This window comes from Pieris rapae, chromosome 4, assembly GCF_905147795.1.
Source record: "Pieris rapae chromosome 4, ilPieRapa1.1, whole genome shotgun sequence".
NCBI classification, from domain to species: domain Eukaryota; kingdom Metazoa; phylum Arthropoda; class Insecta; order Lepidoptera; family Pieridae; genus Pieris; species Pieris rapae.
In genome coordinates, this window is record NC_059512.1 from 431,346 (window position 1) to 454,633 (window position 23,288).

The 23,288-nt window shown below is 32.5% G+C and overlaps 3 protein-coding genes across 11 annotated transcripts; 2 read left to right on the forward strand and 1 right to left on the reverse strand.

Annotated features, from left to right (window-relative positions):
- Window positions 1–213: 213 nt before the first annotated feature.
- LOC111001972 lies at window positions 214–5,256 on the reverse strand. Its single transcript, XM_045634825.1, has 5 exons — window positions 4,531–5,256; window positions 3,721–3,859; window positions 2,987–3,248; window positions 2,739–2,900; window positions 214–2,163 (listed from the first exon to the last, which is right to left on the reverse strand). Exons 1-5 carry the CDS (start codon window positions 4,604–4,606, stop codon window positions 1,990–1,992), a joined length of 813 nt encoding a protein of 270 aa, XP_045490781.1. The 5' UTR covers window positions 4,607–5,256; the 3' UTR covers window positions 214–1,989.
- A 265-nt stretch (window positions 5,257–5,521) lies between these two features.
- On the forward strand, window positions 5,522–15,430 carry LOC110997160 (SPRY domain-containing SOCS box protein 3). 3 transcript variants are annotated; one of them, XM_022265182.2, is made up of 6 exons: window positions 5,522–5,545; window positions 6,614–6,810; window positions 7,473–7,701; window positions 10,546–10,770; window positions 12,434–12,504; window positions 14,720–15,430. In XM_022265182.2, coding segments are annotated over exons 1-6 (810 nt in total). In that variant the 5' UTR covers window positions 5,522–5,544; the 3' UTR covers window positions 14,807–15,430. The 3 variants fall into 3 exon arrangements, with proteins under 3 accessions (XP_022120874.2, XP_022120873.2, XP_022120871.2); XM_022265181.2 differs by lacking the exons at window positions 5,522–5,545; window positions 14,720–15,430 and adding exons at window positions 5,572–5,887; window positions 13,617–14,261; XM_022265179.2 differs by lacking the exon at window positions 5,522–5,545 and adding an exon at window positions 5,574–5,887.
- A 760-nt stretch (window positions 15,431–16,190) lies between these two features.
- On the forward strand, window positions 16,191–23,225 carry LOC110997166 (annexin B10). 7 transcript variants are annotated; one of them, XM_022265192.2, is made up of 8 exons: window positions 16,191–16,357; window positions 16,895–17,071; window positions 17,195–17,399; window positions 17,706–17,785; window positions 18,566–18,691; window positions 19,716–19,848; window positions 20,234–20,415; window positions 22,817–23,225. In XM_022265192.2, exons 1-8 carry the CDS (start codon window positions 16,346–16,348, stop codon window positions 22,874–22,876), a joined length of 975 nt encoding a protein of 324 aa, XP_022120884.1. In that variant the 5' UTR covers window positions 16,191–16,345; the 3' UTR covers window positions 22,877–23,225. The 7 variants fall into 7 exon arrangements, with proteins under 7 accessions (XP_022120884.1, XP_022120887.1, XP_022120883.1 ...); XM_022265195.2 differs by having other exon boundaries at window positions 22,820–23,225; XM_022265191.2 differs by lacking the exon at window positions 20,234–20,415 and adding an exon at window positions 21,414–21,595.
- Window positions 23,226–23,288: the final 63 nt, after the last annotated feature.

Here is a 23,288-nt window from a genome sequence, read left to right on the forward strand (position 1 = left end):
CAGATGAGTAGGTAAAACATAGTCTTTTAAAGGAGATCAAAACAGTGTATTTTACTATGAAAATCTTACTTATTACCCTTATACAAACTACGATTGGCCTGAGATAAAATCTCTAAATGATATCAACTAAATATAAAATTACAAAAAAAACTAACATCAGTCTGATTTAAGCCTTAAGTTTTTAGAAATAATCTTAATAAAAAATTATAAAGTAGCCCGCGCCGATTGTTTTAACATATATAACATAACATTCATTAGAGATACGCAGAGTACTTCATTTACTACTCCAAATAATTCGTTTAAATTCTTATTTTACGATATAATTTTATCGACAATATATGATTTGATGAAGTTTTCTTAAGATAACAAATATGATCAAAGTTATTAATCTATTGCATACATTTTATCGCGGTCTTTGAGCCGGGCGACCGAATCAAGAAAATCCGTAACAAAAATAAGTGCAGCCAATAAGCGTTAGAGCGGGACAGAACGCATACTGCGTATTGCCATCTCCCTGACGAGATCGGTGGCGTAGCGTAAGAGCGGCCGGTGGAGCCGGTACGCGTTAGAGAGAGATAGACAATATAGTCGTGTCAGTCTAAGTCTGACAGAATAAGTCAGTAAATTGAATTACACACAAACCACATTGTTTTTTTAAATTTTATAATACAGATATATACATATAACTGTGTTAGTTGTAGTCGGCGCATCTCTAATATGTACTAAGGTCCCAACTCCTAGCTTACACAATTCCGGCCTCATTCTAAATCGCTTATATACAATGCATTAACTACGCCGGACTCGAAACATTTTTGCAAGTGTTCGTATACGTCCGTTCTATTTGACATTTGACGCTTTCACATCTCCCACGAGTTAAATGGAATACATCCCTCTGTGGTTAAACTTCTACCACTGTTTCTGACTGAGTAGCAGATAACTTCGGTTAGTTAAAAGTAAACTTTTAGTCGGTACTTTTGTGCGTCATTAAAAATGTATGTACATATAACGAAAGCTTAAATTATGATTTGAGATTAGTACCGTTTTCTTTGGCGTTAATTTAAAATAAAATCAGTGATACTACCACTCTTCTTAAAGTATGGGCCTCAGATTTCAGTATCTGTTGTAGCGAATATTAAATGGGCACACAGAAAGTCATGCACAATCGAGGCTCAAACCTACGACCTCAGAGATGAGAGTTACACGCTGAAGTGAGGCCAACAATGCTAATTGTGTTAATTTATCGCATTTAAAAACAATTTTGAACGATTCTGAGGTTTACAAATTGAACGAATTTCAATGTTTAATATAAATTGAGTTCACAGATGAATAAAGACTTTAATATCTGTCCTTAAAAGTCTTCCAACTATCGCTTATTGTTAATAATTAATTACCTAAATATATGAATGAAATTATGTTCATCAGGGTTGACTTTGATTTTCCGATTGCATGTATGATAAAATATTTTTTTTTAACTTAATTAACGACTATGAGTATGGCTTTTACTAAGAAGTAATGATGGATATTTGAAGTATCATATTGGACTTTAAGGAAATTAATCACACTCTACTGACATTTCACAAAAATTTTAGGTTAAAAATAATGATCATAATGTGAGATTGTATCAATTCATATTAAAGGGTTTAAAATAGAATTGCCAGCTCATTTGGTTTCGGCAAACACCACAAAATTATTCTATGAATGACGCTATTCTAACTCTTCTCTTTTCTTTCATCGTCTATGCACTTCCTATAGAGTAGTATTAGAACGCCTTTTCCAGAATTATGATTTTTTTTACATAAATCTATAGATAATTATAATAAATAAATACTTAATAACTCCTGGAGACTCCACGTATTTCGCCACTTCACGTCGATCAGCTGGCAACTCTAGTTCAAACTAAATGGTTCCCGAAACTGATGATTTTTCTTCGGAAGACGGTCCCGCAGCCTGGATCTATATGATAAACTCCTGGCTGACGGGAGAATGCAGCTAGCTGAGAGCGCTGTAGGCGGGCGGGGGCGGGGAGGGCTGCTCCCTTCCCGGCAGCAGAACTGCGATGTGGTAGGGCGGCGGCGCCTCGGGGGAGCAGGGGCCCCCGGCGCTTCCTTCCGAGTTCTGCAGCAGGGTGGCTAGAGATATGTCTTCCGAGGGCTCAGAGGGTGCCTGAAAGAGAATTTCCCTTTAAAAATAAAAACATGTGCATCGACGTTTTATTATATACACATATGTGTTTGTAATGAAATGACACAGGTAAAACAAGGCCATTAGACTCATATCGGTTTTTATAATTATGAAAGTTTAGATTTGTCAAACCGTAAATAACAAATAAAAAAAAAACAGAATTATTAAATTTAAATATTTCTCACTTAAAAATTCTGGAAGAACGTTTCTTCAAGGGCTGTTAAAATCTTTGATAATCTTTTTATGCATTCTAAGTTAGTCCCTAGTTTATGTTACTTTATTATATTTATATTGATTAAGATCATCAGTTATAGTTGCATGATAATACTTGTTATACATCCCCAGAATCTGGATAAATAATAAATCATATCGCTTTGTTTCTTATTACTTGGCAAGTACATTGATTAATTTATTTATTCCTTTAACAAAAATAAATACCAAGAAGTTACTGTAGACTAATAATATAATGTAACCAATTTGAGAACTTAAAGCTAAGTTAGATCCCACCGGATCAGTTTCAGCTATTTAAATAAATTAGATAGACTATGATGCCTCACCATCCGTTCTCGTGTGCCCGTAGTGGAGACGCGGTCGGGCGGAAAGGCCGGGGGCACGGGAGCCCTGGGACGACAGAGGGACAGAGCGCATCCAGCCCCGCACACGCACGCCATCGCCGCACACATCACGCCCGCTTCGCTGCTGCCCGCTTCGTGAATCATCTAACATAAAGAGTACATAAAGAATTGTAAAAAATTGAAAATTACCTGGGCTACAACAAATATCAACGTAAACAATCTTTGCTCACCTGTCGATCGAAGTAGTATTTAGCTCCCGCTATAAAGATAGTGGCCAAAGCGAGAGACACCAGTATGCCAAACTTCAGATGTGGTGCCATCATGGGGGAGTGCTGGAGTCCCAGGGCCGCGGTACGGAGCAGGGTGTCCGGGGTGACGCTGCGAGCCGCCGCCAGACTGGCAATGGTGGGCTGAGGGGGCTCCACGGGAATTTCAACATACATTGATTCCTCAGTTCGCCTGGATGTGTGCACTTGAGGTATTGGTGGAGGGCTGAAGAAATATAAAAAAACTCAATTATTCATTTGGAAAAGTTTTTTTTATATAGCACAGGGGGCAATCGGGCAGGAAACCTGATGTTTGATAGGGTGGACAAGTGGCTATAGCAATAAAATAAAACGTTAGTAATATTTGTAACATTGTGTTTACTTGTATAAGAGAAAATATATTATTAATCTATAAATGACAACGCAGATAAAAGTAAAGAAAACAATCTAAACTGAAAGGTAGTGCATCATAGCCAATTTTATGTGGACAGCACCTTCCAACACCTTTTCCTGATATTGCTCTCCTCACTCATATTGATCGTTTGAACAAAATGCATTTTCCCAATTTCGTTGCCAGCGATACCGCCGCCCATGGACACATGGAATTGATACGCTCTTTTCTTGAAGGACCCTAAGTCCTGCCAGCTGGTTCCACAAAGTGATGTTGTGGGCAGTACATGTATCAGACAGTCACCTACCCATACTGAGTGGCGCGTGGTACTCGCGGTCGCCTGGGAGCGCAGTCGACGGGCACGAAGCGGTGAACAGGCGCCGCCATACCCTTGCGCCCTCCCGGCGCACTCACGCCAACACGGCCGCGTGATCGGCCCAATCCACCTGAAAATGGGTGAACATATTTAAAAAAAAAAACTGCCAATTCTTTGAAAGTGCAAAGCTTCTTATTCTGTTTATAACTAGAATTAACAGTAAAATACATCGGAAATGTGTGAAGACACATTGCATTTAATAAAATGATATTCAGACTAACATGACATGAATGACATTCAGTCCATTTCAGACCAACATATACTCTTATTCAACTAGTCAATTGAATAAGAGTATATATATAGTTGGTCGCTGAGTGAGATAGACAGACAAGACTTAGCGGGGTTAGTCTCCCATATGTCAAAAAGGTATAAGTTTAAGACAAAGTTCTTTTTGAAACAGTTACCCTAAGTGCAAGTAATTCATAGTCACTACTCAATGCAAATTTAACTCTTAATACTTTTTAAGCTAGTCAGAAGTAAGTAACAATCTTATTACACTTATTTTGTGTTTATGTTTAATGGTGATTATGTTTTAATGGGTACACCACCAGTGTGAATGTTTAATGAATTATAAAGTATTCTATAATGTATATATATTAAATTTAATTCAAATGGCATAGGTTTCATCTGAGTCACAACTTTGGTTTGGTGACTTTAAAAAATTACAGAGTATTGGCATTGTAAGTATATTATCGGGTTTTATATGATTTATTAATAAAATAAATTTAAAAAATACATTACCAGCAGACAAAGATGATGGCACCCTATGACGACCACTATAACACTGGCTTTGTCGTTTATCTATCCAAAAATGCATTTGGAAGCTATTGTTCAAGACTACACCCAAAACAATATATATATATATTTTGCTTTGCAATACTTAACAAACAATTCTCATTATTATCAGTATAACTATAAATTTAAACAAGCAAATTATATAGCATTACAAACAATACATTAATAACAGTAATTTTAATTTATAAAATAATATGCTTTACACAAAATATTCACATTTAAATTCTTTACGAAACCTTGTTTAAAATTTAATAAAATATAATAACACTCAAGTAAATCGCCGTAACAAAAAACACCTCGATAATGTATTACCCGAAATTAGGAATGTATATTAAAATAAAAACTAGCATTTTGTACTATGACTGCCATTATTAGTATTTAGTACATGGAGCAGGGTGGGGGTGGCGTTTAGTTTTCAGTGTTGCTTAAGCCTTAGAGGTTTGGAGCTAGGGGCTAGGGCGGAGGGTGAGATTAAGTTCGGAAAACCGGAAATGTTGCTCTCCAAAATAATACACATAATTCTGTTTACAGCATTATGGGAAAGTAATTAAAAATATGATTTATGTTAAATTAAATTAAGACTTAGAAAAATAATAGACAGTGTCTAGGTATTTGAATACAGTCTTCTAGATACTTCCGGAAAATTCACCAGCTTTGTTCGAAAACCGAAACAAACACTAAAAGTAAAGGTAAATATTTTTTTTAATATATTTAATTGCGTATATTTTTTAGATTTATATCGTTAGTATTTTCTTTATTTATTACAATTTTACTTTTACATTGTCAATAACTTATCATTTCAATAGAAAGTATAACTAAAGGAATTAATATGTACTAAACAGTATATTGTTTTTGAACGATAACGGATGTAGGTTATATAAATGAAATGCCTCACGTTAGCAACAGTTAAATGTGAGCTGTGCCTTGTGCGAGTGAGTGTTGGGTTTTGACAATTAACATAGTCAGTCAATTTTTAATTTTTATTTTGCTTCAGAGTTCAGTGCTTTGTAGTTTGTAGTTTGTACTTTGTGTTTCAATGTTATTTTATTAGACTTCACACAGCAGCCAACTATAATTGTAAAGGCGAGGTGGCGGTTCATAAAATATATTTATTGTAATTGCATTTTGTTTCCCAACTTGTTGGTTACTGTTGTGCGAGTCACTATGCTTGTTGCACAGTATAATTCCCGATCATGGCATAAAGACAGTAGTCAAGCAAAGCCCTACTGCCAGTGCTGGAATAAGAAATCACCAGTATCGTGGACTCAGTTAGGTACTTGTGTTTGTGGAGAGGAAAATGAAGGTATGATTCTTTATCGTTTAACTTATTTTAAAAATACCATGTATATTGTTGTATGTACTTTAAACATATAACTCATATTATAAAAATGATTAATTTCTTAAACAACTCGTATATATATTAAAGTGTAATTTAAAGACTGTACAAAATTTGTTGTCATTTATCCCCTAACACATATGAATGTAAAATAAAACTAGAAGAATGGATAAAAACTCAAAAATATAATGACATGGAAAACTTGTTTCTTCATATAAAATAATAAAATTTGGTTTTTTTATTTTTTCTTTTTTAAATGTCTTACTTCAGACTATAATAATAATATATTGTTGTAAATTTAATATAAATAGATAATCTTCATAATAAATATTAGTTTCCAAGTTCACACTCATTCAAGTCTAATTAACTGCAGCAATTTAAATGTAATTCTACCTCCACCTCAGTTTAACCAATTTCTTATGACACTGGAAGAAACTAGCATTTAAGATAAAAGCTAGGCCTAGTTTAAATGCTAGTGCTCATATATGTATTTTATGTATAAGGTTAACCACAGTGAATATTGTATATAGAATGTTATGTTTGTTTTGACACAAATAAAGTTTTTTTTAAATTATTGGACATGAGATAACAAAAGAGCAACAGACTTAGTTAAAATTATATGTGAACCTGCATGTAGGTACTATTTACAAAAAAATACTTTATGAATAATTTTATTTGCAATACTTGTCTTAGTGAGTGAATGGAAATGGGAACAGCCAACAGAATCTGGAACTAGTTGGGTTGTGTTAAGTGAGGATAAGAAGCAAGTGACATTCCATCCCTTCTACAGTTCTGGCACTGCTGCAGCTAAGGGTGATACACCTTTGTTACTTAACCAGCACTATTATTGGGAAATCAAAATACTTACCGACACATATGGCACAGATATTGTAAGTAGTTTGTATTGACTTTGACACAAGTTTTTGTTTATAGAGAATGCCAATTATTAAGTAAATCACATAAATTTGCATTAAATTATTGATTAAGGCTAAACAAAGAACTTCAGGTATGTTATTCTAATAAAAACTGGCCTTTTTCTATATGGCTCTAACCAGAAAATAATTTTTTTTCTCGAATTTGAACCTCTAATGTCTGTGACCTTTACTATTTTTTTTTCTTTGCATATAATTTTAATAGTAAGTTTAAATATTTGTGTAATGAAGAAATGTTGTTTTTAATTTAATCATTATCCTTATTTTGTAAACAGATTGAAAAACAAAACATAGGTTGTCATAGCTATGCCATCATATAATATAATGGTGCATTTAATATTTAGATTTTGTTGAGGTTCACAAGTTGTTTATCAGGTTATTCCACTATTATATGAACTTATTTTATATTGAGTAAGTTTGCATTGAAGATTTAATTAAATTATTTCTGTGCTTGTGTTATAAATTTAAATAATAAATTAAATTATATTGCTGTGTGTTAACTTGAAATCATTGTTAGTAGTAATCTTAAAGAACCTTTTTAAAGTATATTTGAATAATATTTATCATTATTTTTAGGAAAGCTATAATAAAATATATTTTTATAATTGTTTTTTCCACAGATGGTTGGAGTGGGTACAAATAAAGTCATCCCAACTAATGTCCAATTTAAATTCACATCTCTGTTGGGACAAGATTCAGAGTCGTATGGCCTGTCATACACAGGAGCTATTAGACATAATGCAATGATCTCGAAGGTTTCAGTTGGATTCTGTAAAGGCAGTATTGTTGGAGTACGAGTTGATATGTGGAGAGGAACATTACAATTTTTTTTGAATAGGAAAGCACAGGGTAAGTTATTTAAGTTATGTGTTTGTATTGTCTGCGGTTTCGCCGCATTTGTGGTTTATTATAAATAAATTTGACCCATTAGACTAGAAGAACTTTTTTGAAGTATCTGATTAGTTTTATCTTTCGATGTATTGTTGTTTATCTTCGTAACGTCATAAATAATCATATTTTTGGCTTCGTTAACAAAAAAACGTGCCTTATTGTGTATACATAATTATTAAAAATTATGTAGACTTTTTAACATATCAAGGCATAGGTGATTGGATAGAAAACAACATAGATCTCTTCAAGAGTTTAATTTTAATTTTAATCCATGAGAAGTATAATTACATTAAAAACGCAAATTATGCGCAATTATGACTCACAAAATTCTTGCTCTGCCCTTGTAGTTGTGTGTGTGTAGTGTAGTTCAGTCTGGCTTCTTGGAGCTTCCGATCTTTCATCTGTCTCGCGTAACACTACGTCCTTGTCTCACACATATAAAGTTCACCCTGAAATATTCCTTTATCACAAGGGTATAACCATCCAGATATCTCCTGAAAACAGTACCACTCGACTAGTGCTTGCTCTGAAATAATCTGAAAATGTTTCAGTTTCTTAACAATATGTTGATATAATTATTTGAAACGTTACATGCACGTTAACAAACAACTAATAAAATATAATAATTTCAATGTTTAAAAATTAATCAACCTATGGAGAATCATTTTAAAATATTATACATATTATGTATAATGATCTTACGATAATATATTATTTTATTATATATATAACGTATATTATGTTACACGTTAGTTTCATCGCGAGTTAAGTGTATGAGTAAATGTTAATTCCGCACATAAATATGCCTCGATCCCCTATACTCTTGAATTTAATATGCCTTAATAGTGTCATAATCTGGCAATATAATGGTTAATATTAATACATATTACGTTTGTCTTTGTGTGAATATTAAGAAATCAACCGATTTTTTAGAAGTTGGAATCGAATTGAAATAAAAAATTATGATAACTTTATTAATAATAAAGATCCTAGATATAATTACAAAGTATATTCAATAAATTCATTAGCTTTGTATATTGATCATAAAATCTTCCACTCTTAACACGTGTTACCAATATAGATAAGCAAAATGTGATTAGTAATTTTGTTTACTTTGTAAAGTTCCTTATTGACATTATCTATTGAATGTAAATAATGTAGAATAAAGTTATAGATATCTTTGTTGTGAAGATAACTGGAAAAGCATGCATGCAAAACATTCTAAATTTTAAAATCCCGCCAAAAAGCTATCGTAGACAACATGCAGCGATGCACTATTCCGGCACAAGTCTACGGCGAACAATGCTTGTTAACATAAGCCACGTCAAGTTGTATACGCGTTAATTGTCATTCTTAAATTACACAAATATATATCAAATCATAAAAGCTTTTTTAAAACCAAGTCTTATATAGATTACTCTCGCAAGTTTACATACTGTCACATAGTTACTAATATTTAGGTATATATTTGAGGTATTTATTCGTTTTATAGAGAAATTCCAATGTAATACTCCTTATCGGTAGTCATATACAATACCATAAGAGTATTGACCTTTGTAAGTTTCCTTAATATTTGCAAATTATCGTAAGCTACATAGAAATAAATAATATAATAATTGCATTGTGTAATAAGATTTTAAATATATTTTTATCAGTTTTCCCCATCATTTATGCAATATGTGAGTATTATAGATTATGCAATAGTTAATTGAGGCAAATCTGAATATATAGCTGTGTTTTGTCACGTATACGATATACACATAATTTAGCGCAAGTTACTTGTCCAATGTGTTTTGGATTTTTATAATCATAATTGACTTAAAAATTCTTATTTGAAAAAAAAAACGAAAAATAAGTAAATATTACGCAATTTAAGTGCATTATTATATTGTGCTACACTTTATCTCAAATTGAAACCTTAACCTAGATCTATTATTATGTATCTGAGATTTAGACTAGACTGAAGCCTGGTTGGCGTAGAAATTCTAGTAGCAAAAACACATTAAAAACGTATCTTAAAAAAAATAAGACGACTTAAAAGTTTATATATTTTTCGACATCCTTGAATTATTTCCTTAAAAAAAAAAGGTCAGCTACGCTCGAGATCTCGTCAAGATGACGTTATTTTTTACAACTTGCTACCCTTTAGGTCACTTGCAAATTGTCAGATTAGTGAAATATATACTATTTAGCATGTGAGTTAACACCGTACCTTAATCTGACGCGCTCTAGCATTTCTGATGATTATTATTATTATTATTTTTACTAATCTGATCCTGTATGCTTGAGGGTAGCCGGCCATATATATGGGTCTCATATTTGGTAGAGGTACTTAACCAGATACCTTTTATTTAACCTGCCATGCTGTAGTAAATCCCGTAATACAATTTGACAAATACTAACAATTTTTTATTTATATTCTACTTTGTTGACCCGGCGAACTTTGTATACTGTCTGACAGTCAATTAATGTTTTGTTACTGATTAGCTGAACTTAATTTAAGATTTATCAAATTATAAAATAAATATTAAGTTCAATAGTTTATTAATTAGTTTTTCCAATGTTTATCTTATCGTGCTATCGGGACGGAGACAAATAAATCAAAATCCATTAAAATCGGTCCATTCACGAGTTATGAGTGTTGGAACACCGACTTTGTTTTATATAACAAGATTTTAAACATTCAAAGTCTTGTAAATTTAGTTTCAATAACAATGGTTGATAGACGAGAAAATAATTGCTAAAACAGATTTAAATTTGAGTAAACTATTTAATTTATGTTTACATTATTATTTATTTCAGGAATTTCATTTTACAATCTACGCCGTCACAAAGCACTATATCCTATAATCTGTTCCACCGCTGCACAATCGTCCATGCGTTTGATATATGCAGCGTCATGGCGAGCTTCATTGCTCGTAGACTCGGCTAAGATTCTTGGAGCATCAATAAAACGGGAAACGATACCACCTGGTTTACGATATATGGTCGGATCACAGTTCTGGTTGACGCTGCCTACGGGTGATGGTGAGTTTTCTTAACAGGTGGCGAACGGGCAGGATGCTCACTTGATGCTTAGTGCTACCGTTGCCCATTGCCAGAAAGCTCGCAACTGCGTTGCCGGCCTTTTATTAATTGAATAATATTAACAGTCTTATTGCTTTAACACCTGTTGGAAATGTAAATTATCAGATAATATAAATCCATGAATTAAACTATAGACTATAAAGTATAGATACAACTTACAACAGACGCCACAAATATACAAAAATTTATAAAATTTCCGTAGCGATAAGTAACTTTGTTCCTATTGACGCCAGACACAATATTCGGTAGCAGATAAAGTATATGGCAGACAATTAAATGGGCCCAAAGTTCCTGAACCTTGGGAGCCCCATACAAGTGCACAAACGTGCAAATACTTAAATATAATGTTGTATATATGTATTAAACTTGAACTTGAAATTTCAAGGATGTCATTACTTTATCAAACATATTTTATTGAGGAATCCATTTGATTCGGAAAATATGAGTTTTATCGTATATTAAACCTGCCATTAAAAAGATTGTCTTGAATTCATAGTTTCTGGAAATAATTTTACAAATTTTTATTTCCCATTAACGATTTATAAAACTTTGTTTAATAACACTAATCCTATGGCACAGTGCTGAGGGAAATGGCACTCTAAGCTACATAATATAGCCTTATACGGCTAGAGACCGTTAAAAACTATTAAAATAATATAAAGTTTAGGCCCCCCGTCCGAACTTAGTCCGGCCCTGTTCGTTAAGTTAATAATGATAAAAATACTAAAGATATTTTGACCTTGTTAGAGGTTATTTTTATTAATCGGTTTCTAAGTGTTTTATTTACAATATAGTGTATATAAATAAATCTCTTTTATGTTTTTATATAACTACTAAAATAAATAATTTAAAATGGAAAAATGTATGGATTAATGTACGTACTGGTTTTATAAAATATACAATAGCAACTATTAGTGGTCTATAGATCTTAAAAGTAAATTAAAAAAAAAATAAGTCTATATACATATATTGTTCTTAGTTGGCGGTAAAGTTCTTTAGAAAAATAAAATAAATATGTTTATTTTGGAATATAAAATACAGGTATCACACTTATTCCACGTCATTAAATTTGAACCGGTAATCTCTACTCATCGGCAAAGAAGACAGAGGCGTAGGCCGAGAGAAACAGCCAGCGTAAAAAACTCTCGGTACTCTGTTTTAAAAAAGCAAATGATCAATAAACACTTATTTAAATATTAATTAGAAGTAGACTACCACTAGTCTCAGGCCCTTTTATCACCTAGATAATCGCTGATAAAACTTTATAGTAAGCCTTTTTACACAGCTTTTCTTTAATACATTTCTCTTTTTTTTTAAAGGCAGAGACAAAAGAGCCTCTGGAATTTTATTAAAGAAGATTCTTTTGCAAAAAAGTAATTTATTCTATCTTTGCTCATTTTCATCTGATCTATTTTTGGCCATTTATTTGGCTTCATAAAGCGACTGCCTCTAGGTTAGTCGTGTCAGAAATATTCGTAATTCCCGGTCGAAGCGAATAAACAAAATCAAAGAAATAGAGAATCCCTAGGGCCTCTCTCCAAAAAGTTTGATTCAATTTTTGGTAATTTATTTGTTTATTGCAATAAATATGATTTCTTAACAGGTTCTGATATAAGTGACGATGACGAGCCAAGCCCCGTTGAGAAGGGACAAGTAAAGTGGGAGCCAAATGTGGTAAGTTAAGCCAGTTCCTGGTGTTAAACTGATAAAAAAATATATTTTTGTTTTTAATATTGATTTTACTAATTTTTTCTGAATTTATAAAACTAATGATTAAATAATTGGAAATCTTAAAGTCTCGTTTCTGAATTTCCACTAATTTGCCACTAATGCTTATCAAACAGGGCGTTCATGTTTAATGCAAAAATGATTTTAACACCGTTTTTTACAAACACACAAAGTCATAGACAGTCAATTGCTTAGGCATGTACTCTTTGCCGGCTGAAATGTCCAAGCCCTCTTATATGTAGGTTTGCCCGTAATTATCTAAGCCGTAAATTAAAACCTAAGAAAGTATGAGTATCAAGAATTTCTTCGTGTGCTTAACGATATTCGGATTCTGTTTCTTCTTCCGGAAGGGAATTGCAAAGCTAAAAGAAATAATAAATGTTTGTGGGCACTTTTAACTTGTCCATTCTCTAGTACCACCTGGATTTGGTTCAGGTATGTACGTCACGTACGAGCTTGACTTCATCATCCACTCTTGCCTGGTAGCAATCTGTTAACCGCTTCTTATTCTTGCGTTCTGCGTGGTCAAACCACCTACGCATTCCCTTTAGTCAAAGTCAAATTTTTTACATTTTCTTTGTTTTACACAACGTTTGTAAGGAGCTGCAATCTCTACGTCGTATCCTCGTCATTTCGTCCTCTTATAACCCACACCGCTCACATGTTTCACTATTACTTATCTGTAACGGGATTATAGTCCCAACACAACAAGTTTTTTTAGGCTAAGGCTAAAAAAAAAGATATCCATGGTTACTAAACTCACACATGAAAATCTATTTTTGTTTAGTTTTTTGTAAAAATTTATTAGTAATTTTTGTTTTGTTAAATAATTGTTTTGTTTAATATTTATTTTGTTTAATAGTTGTATGATCTCTTCGTGTATGTCATGTTTGCCTATAATTACTTGTCACATTAAAAATAGTATTTTGTGGTTCTTTTACCAATGTGCCGAGTGTTGGCAAGCCTTTATTTATAACCAAAAAAGTTATTTTTTACCGAATAGAAACAAAACACATCAATAAAGGAACTGTTAAAGAGCATATCGATTTGTTTCTCAGACCATGTCATCCGGCATGTTAAGGCATCATTGGCAGACAGAACCAATCAAAGCAATTGCACTACGAACCAGTGATTGACGATAAATTATTAAAAATAGATTTGCTTTGAACAAACAGAAGCAATACAGCTATATACATGAATATGACCTATTTACTACATATTTGACTATAAAACTGTTTTAAATACATAGAAATGTTAAGACGACAACTGATCTATCTGTAAATTGAATGTAATTTAGATAAATGTAAGAATAATATAATGAAATATATATTTTAATAAAAATACGGAATTTTAGGAGATTTTAGTAATGTAAGAAAGATTAATGCCCGAATACACAAGCTGCAAGGGATACCAAATGTAACTGTTAAAGACGATGCTTAGTACGCATTACTAGATTTCTGATTGACTCAATTTGTGATTTCACCATTCTCCACTTTTTTCCACTCTTCTCCAAAACTTTTGATGTAACTCTTTCAATATGTTAAGCTTGGAATTCGTGGTACGAAAACTCAATATTGTAATTGCCGTTGCTACAGCTAACTGCATAAATCTACTGAGTTATGAGGTAGCTTAATTTTAAATAAATTTTGTGTGTTCGGACGTATTACAGAAACTAGTTTTAATGAATAAAGTCTGTGATATAAGGATCGTTTTATTTCGTGAACGCCCTGATAGAAAGTTTGTATATATTATGATTATTTTCTCTAATTATGGAGATTCAGAATTACAGGAAAATTAGTTTTACTACTATTGAAGGTGGAATATAAATTAAAATATACACTTAAAAGAATACTTTAGTCTATTTATCTGAATGACGCTTATACGATGAAACTGAATCCTACCCTGATGGCACAGGATTTACATTTCAATTCAATGCATTTAAATTTATTAGAAGCCATACAAAATTATTTTTGACGTTCATAAGACGTGTACTGTATAGTGTTACCTAAATGAATTAATGATTTTGAATAATTAAATATAGGTACACTTTAATTAATGATATTTCCTATGTAGTCATTTACTTCTAACAGATTTTTCTGAATTGAAATAATAAATTCATAAATACAATATTAGCAGTCATTAATTATAACGTTACTTTCAGTTGGACGACATTTTGCCGAGTCCGTATGTGAACGGTTTTTACGTAGACAATGTGGAGAGGAATTATCGTGTCGTCGTTTGGGAATGAAGACTTCGAATTAGGTGCCAATATTTTCATCAAGAATTCATCAGAGCCATCGTTAAATGTTTTATTTAGATTAATTGATAAGCTGAATTATTTATTTGACTTTTATGCATTCATACAAATAATTTGTTTTTCTAAGTACAGCTCTATTTAAGCCCCATAAATAGTGTATATTCTATATTTTAATTTTAAAAAATTGCAAGGAATTTTACGATAGTAAGTAATTTTTTTTTAATCATTTAGGAACAGATTTGTCCCTAGGATTATAGGATATATTATAGTATCAAATATTATGACCATGAATTATTTATAGATAAATACACGATTATCGTAAAAAAGTTTTTTATTTGACATTAATGTAAGTACTTTGAAGTTGAATTCAAAAATACTGACAAACATCTCGAACAATTAATGTCCTTGCCTGCGCAGAACCGAATGTTAGGTATCACTGTATGATTTAGCATGGTAGAGAGAGTTTTACCTCCAAGGAACCTTTAAAAAATATAATGAGATAGTAAGGCCCCTCCTTACCAGGGCCTGATTAACCCTTAGGCTAGAACTGGATCTACAAGCAAATGGGAGATTTTAGTATCCAAATCAGATGAGGAATCGACGGTACAAAAAGTCTGTGAAAAAGTCGAAAAAAAATCAAAGTAAAGATACCAAAATTTATGAGTGTTACTAACTGCAGCTGCAAAGGTGCACTTGAAAGAGTAAAAAGTTACTTACATACTCCGCCAGCAAACACTTACTACTTAAAAAAAACTATTGAATTTGAAAAAAAAAATTAGTTGCATCCTGTTAAATAGCCTAGAGCGGTCTTGATCAATCTCTGCTCCTTACCTCTTAACTTGTTGTATCTACCATTCCCAAGACAAACAAAGTTGGATACATTACTGGATAAAATGGGTATACTTCATACAACTTCATGTAAATGTATCTCGTAAATTTATTTTGACTACGCTCCACCATTATAGAAATTTTTTTTGTGGGGCCCAAATCATAGTTACATACCAAGTGGCTCCTAACAAGTGCATTATACAATGCCCTTACCACTTTTATATTTGAAAAACCTTTGGCCATACGCAACATAAACTTTCCTAAAAATATTTAATGTATGTGTTCCCGATAATTTATTTTTGCCTGCAGCCAGCCTACACCTGCAATTAGTTTGAAGTGGATTCAATCGATAGATATCTCTAGATATATAGAGCTAGTTGATTGAATCATGCTCAGGAATAAATTAAAGACTTGTAGATTGTATTTCATACGAGTCATGCCTTTTACGAATAAAAGATGTGACTTTCAAACGTATACTCGAATGCTGCAAATGACAGCTTGTAGAAGTTTATCTGCTGTCAAAAGTCAAAATACTCTAATGTCAGCTTCAATTGACAGCAAACGAAATCAGAATTTCATAAAGATATTGTTGTTTTGTAAAAAAGTTGTTGTGGACACTGGTACATGATTTACAGTTACATTAACTAGATTCAAATTACCTAAAGCAACTTCCTGCTATTTGTTAAAGCTGTATAATAAAAGATGGCAACTGTGGTAAGTCTCATTCTATATTAATTCCACTTACAACATGAGTAATATATTATACAACGCTTTTATTAATCATCAAGAGTACTAAATAGCCCTGAGGGCGTTTTAGTGTTAAGGGTTAAGTCCGGATGATGTCACTTATTGTATTCGTAACCTATCGTAATTTAAGGGCGCGGTTTAGCCTTGACCGCTTCCAAAGGGAAGTTCCTGATTCGTCACTGAAAATTAGACCGTTTATACTTGCTGTCGTCATTGCATTCTAGACCTAATCTTAAGTGATGGTCAAGGTATCCAATTGATGTCCCAATTGACCTCATATATAACAAATAAAGTAAATGTAGGTATTTACTCACTTTTCTTTGTAAAACTTTAATTACACTTAGATTAATTAAATGGTCATAAATTGATTAAAATTAAGTAAAATCCTATAATATGATAGTGTAATGCTATAATTGTTTAGCTTAATTGAAACCCTCGCTTTTATTATTCATAATTAAAACTACTAGAAATTATTGTATTAAGTTTTTTGTCAATTTTTAATAGCATGAACCAACTGTTGTGGGAGTTGCTCACTTCAATGCAGCTGAAGATGCAGCAGCTTTACGAGGGGCCATGAAAGGATTTGGTACAGATGAGGATGCAATCATAGAAATTCTTACATCCAGATCAAATGCCCAGCGGCAGGCTATCTCACAAGCATTTACTCATGAGTATGGGAGGGTAAGGCATTATTATACTGTATTATTATTATCTTGATATTACAACAAATGCATAAATGTTTCTTATTCAAATGAAAAATTTTCTCTCATAAACAATGCTTAAAAACTTATTTAACATTTACAGGACATCATTGAAGACCTCAAGTCAGAACTTGGAGGTCATTTTGAAGATGTTATAGTAGCTTTGATGCTCCCTCCAGCTGAATATCTTTGTAAAGAGTTGCACCATTGCATGGAAGGCATGGGAACTGATGAAAAAGTGCTAGTAGAAATCCTATGTACTCGAACTAAGAAAGAGATTTCTGAGATTGTTGAAGCATATGAAAGGTGTAAGTATTAATTAATTTACTATAAACACAGTTGAAAAAAAAATTTTTTTTTAAGTTAAATACTCAACTAAAATTATGCCTTAGAAAGGTTCATAGAATTGAATTGGCACCACTGGTGCATATTTATTGTATTGAGTATGACGGGTTTATCTAATGCTTAGCCCAAGCTACAGACAGGGATTGGGATGTTAATCTTAAGACAATAAATGCCTCATTTAAATAATACTTATTTTAATTGTCTATTAATAGACAATATATATTTTTGGTCCCTCCCTTTAATAATTATTAAGTAAATATTATTTCTAGTATACAATCGGCCATTAGCAGAACATATGTGTTCTGAAACATCTGGAGATTTTCGAAGACTCCTCACTCTGATTGTTACTGTAAGTTTAAATTTACTTTCTGGCTCCACAGTTAAATTATTTGTAGTATGTACTTATTTGAGAATATTTTTTTATAAATTAATGAGAAAAGATTAACTATGCTCTTATCTTTATCTGTCCAAATCTTTAAATAAAAATAATAATTCTCTAAATAATAATAGAAAAATACTTAGTGTTTTATAGAATAAATAATTTGCTGGTTTTTATAGATGTTATTAGTTCATACATCAATTAACTGACTAACTATAATTAAAACAAATAATAAAAAGCTTGAGCCACAGGTTTCTATTAATTGTGTTAACCTTGATAATACAATGCTTGCATCATCATCTGAATAAACATATATTATACTTCATGTTGTATGGACGGATTTTGTGTATTTATTTAATTTAAAAAATGCATAATATGTTGCCTATCTTTCTGTCGCTTTTGCTTTACCAAACATCCCTCGGCCTAGCATTATTGAATTTAAAAATATCCAAATGAAATCATTCATTGGTAATAAAATATTTCATTGTCTTTGTTTGTTGTGTCTATTAAAATAACACATTAGGGTCAATGTGAAAGTGTACATACAATAAGCCTGTAAGTATCAGATTTTTAAATTGCAGGAAGGAATACATTTTTACCTATTTAAATTATTTGGGCTTATTTCTAAAGAATTGATAGAGCATTGTTTTTAATGCATGTTTATACAGAAAAATCTATGTATGTAATAGATATAAAACATATTTGATAATGCTACTCCGAGGCAAAGAACCAGACAATGTGTTGAATTAGGCAAAAAAACAGGGTGCTCGTGATGAAGAAGCTGGAGTCGATCAGGCTAGAGCAGCCGAGGCAGCTCAGCAGCTTTACGACGCGGGAGAGGCCAAGTGGGGAACTGATGAGGAGATATTCAACAAGGTAAGGATTTGTTTGGTCTAATTGTTTTATCTCATTACAAATGTATTTCTTACACACCCTTCCTCGCCTTCTATCGTACGCCCTTGATTTGAGAATTGGCTCTAAATGTAAAAGTATTTTTTTTGACATTCTTAAGTGTAAATTTTTTTTAATACAGTTGCTCAAAAAGTGGCATATTGCAGGGACGTATAGCGTGTGGAAAGAGGGCTATTACACACTCGTGCTTTTTCTTAACCGCTAGCGCGTTATCATTCCCAACTGTCAAAACAATGTCTATTACTAAAAAAAATCATAGAAGTTTTTATGATTCACGCAAATATTTTAAAAAGAAGCTACTAATTTGTTTAAATATCAGATTAAATGATTGGATTCAATGAGTTAGGTTTGGTTTCTTTTCATTTCATATCAATAAAAATATTCTACTGAAGACTTGGCTATATGGGCGAAGTTCCCTTTGCCTACCCAGAATGGGTGAAGAAAAGAAAAAAAAAATGCTCATATTCTTTGACGGTTGGCGCCATTTTCCAAAAATGTAATTTCACAATTTTATTGCGTGGAGAGAATTAAGAAGCTTAATTTTTTCGCAACTGTATTAAAAATAGTTGTTCAGTACACGTGCGGAATCGTCATTGTATGTAACTTGTCCCGACTGTCAACCTTTTCGTCGGAACTCTTTGCAATGACAGGCTTTCCGCACTTGTAATGAAATATACTATTGTGTTTGTACATCTTATAGAAAAGGTATGGTCATTTAATAATAAAACGGATATATATTTAATTCGTTGTTATTTTATTTTTATTATTTAACTAACTAACTAACTTAATCCTACAGATGTCTAACGGGCCCGAAAATATTAAAAATGAATAAAAAAAATACTTCACATGTTTAATATGGAAGGAGTTGTCTTACTTCGATAGATGGCGTAGTAAATAATTATTATTTATATGCGATTGCGATTAATAATAATAATCTAAATTAGCTACAATTTACACTATTATTATTATTGAGATTTCACTGTTACAGATTCTAGCACACGAGAGTTTTGCCCAATTGCGCGCTATTTTTGAGGAGTACAAGAACATCGCCGGTCGTACGATTGAGCAGGCGATCAAGGCCGAGATCTCTGGAGAATTATCTGAGGCACTCAGTGCAATCGGTTTGTCTTTGATTTACAATTTGAACGTTCATAGCCTAAGCAGACTTACCACATAATTTCAAGTGATTTATGATTAATGTAGCGACATCAGCGGATATTGAAAGACCGTCCCCATCATTGATGGGGATGCACTTGAGGAGGGTAATCAACCCCTTGTGAGGTATATTATCCTCCTAAAGTATATTTCTTCGTGATACATGCGTCTAACTTCCAACCCCTATTGTTTCGAGGTCCTTGACAACATTTTGATTCCTTTTATTTCTAATACATAATTGCCTCGTAAATAACTGTATATATTTAAAAATATCTTCATATTTAAATGTATTAGTCTTTTAAAAACAAGTCAGAATTGTCTATAGTATGTTAGATGAACACTGAATTTCAGTGGAATGCGTGGAAAACCAAGCGGCTTGGTTCGCCAAGCGGCTTCGGGATGCCATGCAAGGTCTCGGCACCGACGATAGGACCCTCATCAGGATCATCGTCTCCCGGTCCGAGCGAGACCTCGCCGCTATCAAGCGGGAATACGAGGTCTTGTTCGACAAGACCCTCGGCAGCGAAGTCAGGGTATGTCTTGTGAGAGTGTAGCCTTTGAAACATCGCATGAACAAATGTAAGTCGTTTGGGGTGGCAAGTCTCTTCAGAATTTCGGAGGTTTTTTCACATAATAAATTATTTAGTGATATTTAATTTTGCATAAAGATAAAACATTTAATCCAAAACAATTTATTTTGGATATAAATGTTTTATCATTGGCTATATTTATAATGCTCATAGTATACGCATTTATTTTTTTATAATGATTCATCATATCATATATAAAGCTATATCTGCAGTAGGTATACATATGTTACAAGCTATATTTTCTAAAGTACATTTTTATTTATTTACACTTTGTTACTATAATATACATAATTGTATCTATAAAAAAAATAAGCAGGTTAAATGAGTTATTAAGCAACGCGCGGCCTTATCGCTAACAAGCGATTTCTTCTAGGCAACCCTAATATGGAACAATAAAAAATAGAAACACCTACAGAGGGTAAAGTACAAGAAGTGCATAATTAATTAAGAAAAAGAAACTCAAATATATGACAATTATGGTAAACACACTTAAAGTATTATAATGTTACATTTTACTAGTAATTTTTATAATAACAGTAAGCGAAAAAAAGTGGTTTTGGTACCAGATAGGCATTTAACAATGCGTTTTTTTAAATCGATCAGCCGACTATCGAAATCAAGCTAATAAGTGGTGTTTATTTTGATTCTGTTTATTAACGAAGCATACTACTGGTAAAAAGAACTTTGCGTCATCTGCCATGATAAAAAATTGCATGAAATTAATATCATCTAAATCATCTTTGAATTACAAAAGAACCTCCGAATTCTGAAGAATCTCAAGGTGTGCGTTCTCTTAAAATGTAATGTGATACTCACTCAGTGCACATTTTAATAGTGCGCGTGTTCACAAGACATACCCTGATAAGTAAATGTAATTTAATGATTTTTTTAATTTAGGAGTCGGATCATCATCATCCACATCAGGGTATGTCTTGTTTCAGTGGAATGTGTGGAAAACGCGGCGGCCTGGTTCGCAAAGAGACTGCGAAGCTCGATGCAAGGGGGCGGGACCGAAGATAAGGCCTTGATAAGGATTATTGTGAACCGATCTGAGATCGATCTCGCAGCTATCAAGAGGGAGTATGAGAGTCTGTACGACAAGACTCTGCAGAGTGACGTGGCGGTTAGTTTCCTGCATGTCTTGCTGAGCGGAGTGGAGTTTTTCTCGCAAATTTCCGACCGTTATTATACTGGTGTGGTTTAAGTTCACATAAATCAATTATTCATCCGATATTTGTCTATGAGATGTTAATCCATTAAATAATTTCTATTTGGTGACTCACTACATATTATAAAACAGTCGCTTTCACTGTCCCTATGTCCCTTTGTATGCTTAAATCTTTGAAACTACGCAACGGATTTTGATGCGGTTGTCTATATCTATATATCCATATAGAGATAGATATATACATATATATTTCTATATCTTAGGGATAACCTACATTTTTATATACAACGTTCACAGATTTTCTGTAGTGTATTTAGTATCAGCATTGCACCCGTGCGAAGCCGGGGCGGGTCGCTAGTAACTTTATAATTTAACTCTCAAAATTGAGTTGTTGCGTACCTTTCTTAGTTGTAATTTATGAACTTTCTGTTCGCTACTGGAATATATTTACATTTTTTTACTTGTTTCAATGACACTCGATTGAAATTATTTTTTCGGGCTATATTAGAATTCCATATTAGGGTGCGTTTGAGCCGTTTGCGGTGACTGCACGTACGCAACTTGCAAACAGCGCTCGAGCTAAACATTCGCTGCGCATTTGCCAGATGTGTACGCACCCTTAAAGAATAAACACACACAAAGAATAATTGTTGTATAATTTTATCTAATTATTAAAATTGTGCTATAAAAACTCCATTCCCAAAACAGATTATACAGTATTGATTCTACATAAGGCTGATCTTCTTGCTTGTCTATATCTAAACACTATCTATTAAAGCACATTATAAGACTCAATCGCATTTTTGTCACGTGCTTTAGCTGTTTGTATTTTAATTATAGTGTGTTTTAATAAATATTTTCTTCTTGGATTGCATCATATTGGAAAAGGAGGTAATTTTATTTTTATTATAACTAAATGTAAACTTATACTTGTAAATTAAATACTATTTTAATTTTCATACGAAGAACTGATTAAAATGATAGCATTTCTTAAAAAGCCGGCAACCATTTGACCCGTTGTTTTATAAAATTTATTCATTAATTACTAACGCAGTCGCATTTCTTTGCATGTCCACGCCTGTTTATCGACACAACGCCTCTTATGCACTCGATTGAAATTAACGCCATCTGTTGGACGAAAATCGAAAAACTTGTTTTGTTTTTGCGACGCGACAGCAGGGAGAGACTTCGGGTGACTACAGGAAGGCTCTCATCGCTCTACTTGGACCCGCCTAAGATAAATTTAAGAAACGCAATTCGACATGTTGTAGAATTGTTTTGCACTAAAAGTATTTTTTTGGCTGCTCCCGCTTTATATAAAAGTTTAAAAAACTTCTCGAATATTTTTTTCTAGAGATATAAGTTTTCTTATAATTAATAGTTATTATTTCCTACTAAGGGTAGTGAAACAAAACATTTTCCTAATTGTATGGCCTTAATGATGCAAAAACGCTTTGAATGTTGAATAAGTCCAGAGAGATATGTAACATTTGTACGAAATCATTCCACCGTTTCAATTGATTGTACTCAATATTTAGATAGATTTTGTTTATTTATAGTAATATTTATTAAATAATATTTTAAACCACTGTTTTTTATTTGATACTACTATTACTACTTATCCAATACACTCTAAACTCGCAATCCT

Coding starts and splice junctions, on each gene's coding strand:
- LOC111001972 (XM_045634825.1), bottom strand. CDS start 4,606: ATGCATTTTTGGATAGATAAACGACAAAGCCAGTGTTATAGTGGTCGT. Junction 3,860..4,530: donor GCCATCATCTTTGTCTGCTG/GTAATGTATTTT, acceptor ACCCATTTTCAG/GTGGATTGGGCCGATCACGC. Junction 3,249..3,720: donor CCACGCGCCACTCAGTATGG/GTAGGTGACTGT, acceptor ATATTTCTTCAG/CCCTCCACCAATACCTCAAG.
- LOC110997160 (XM_022265179.2), top strand. CDS start 5,749: ATGCTTGTTGCACAGTATAATTCCCGATCATGGCATAAAGACAGTAGT. Junction 5,888..6,613: donor TTGTGGAGAGGAAAATGAAG/GTATGATTCTTT, acceptor TACTTGTCTTAG/TGAGTGAATGGAAATGGGAA. Junction 10,771..12,433: donor GACGCTGCCTACGGGTGATG/GTGAGTTTTCTT, acceptor ATTTCTTAACAG/GTTCTGATATAAGTGACGAT.
- LOC110997166 (XM_022265192.2), top strand. Junction 17,786..18,565: donor TCCTCACTCTGATTGTTACT/GTAAGTTTAAAT, acceptor GTGTTGAATTAG/GCAAAAAAACAGGGTGCTCG. Junction 19,849..20,233: donor TGAGGCACTCAGTGCAATCG/GTTTGTCTTTGA, acceptor ACTGAATTTCAG/TGGAATGCGTGGAAAACCAA.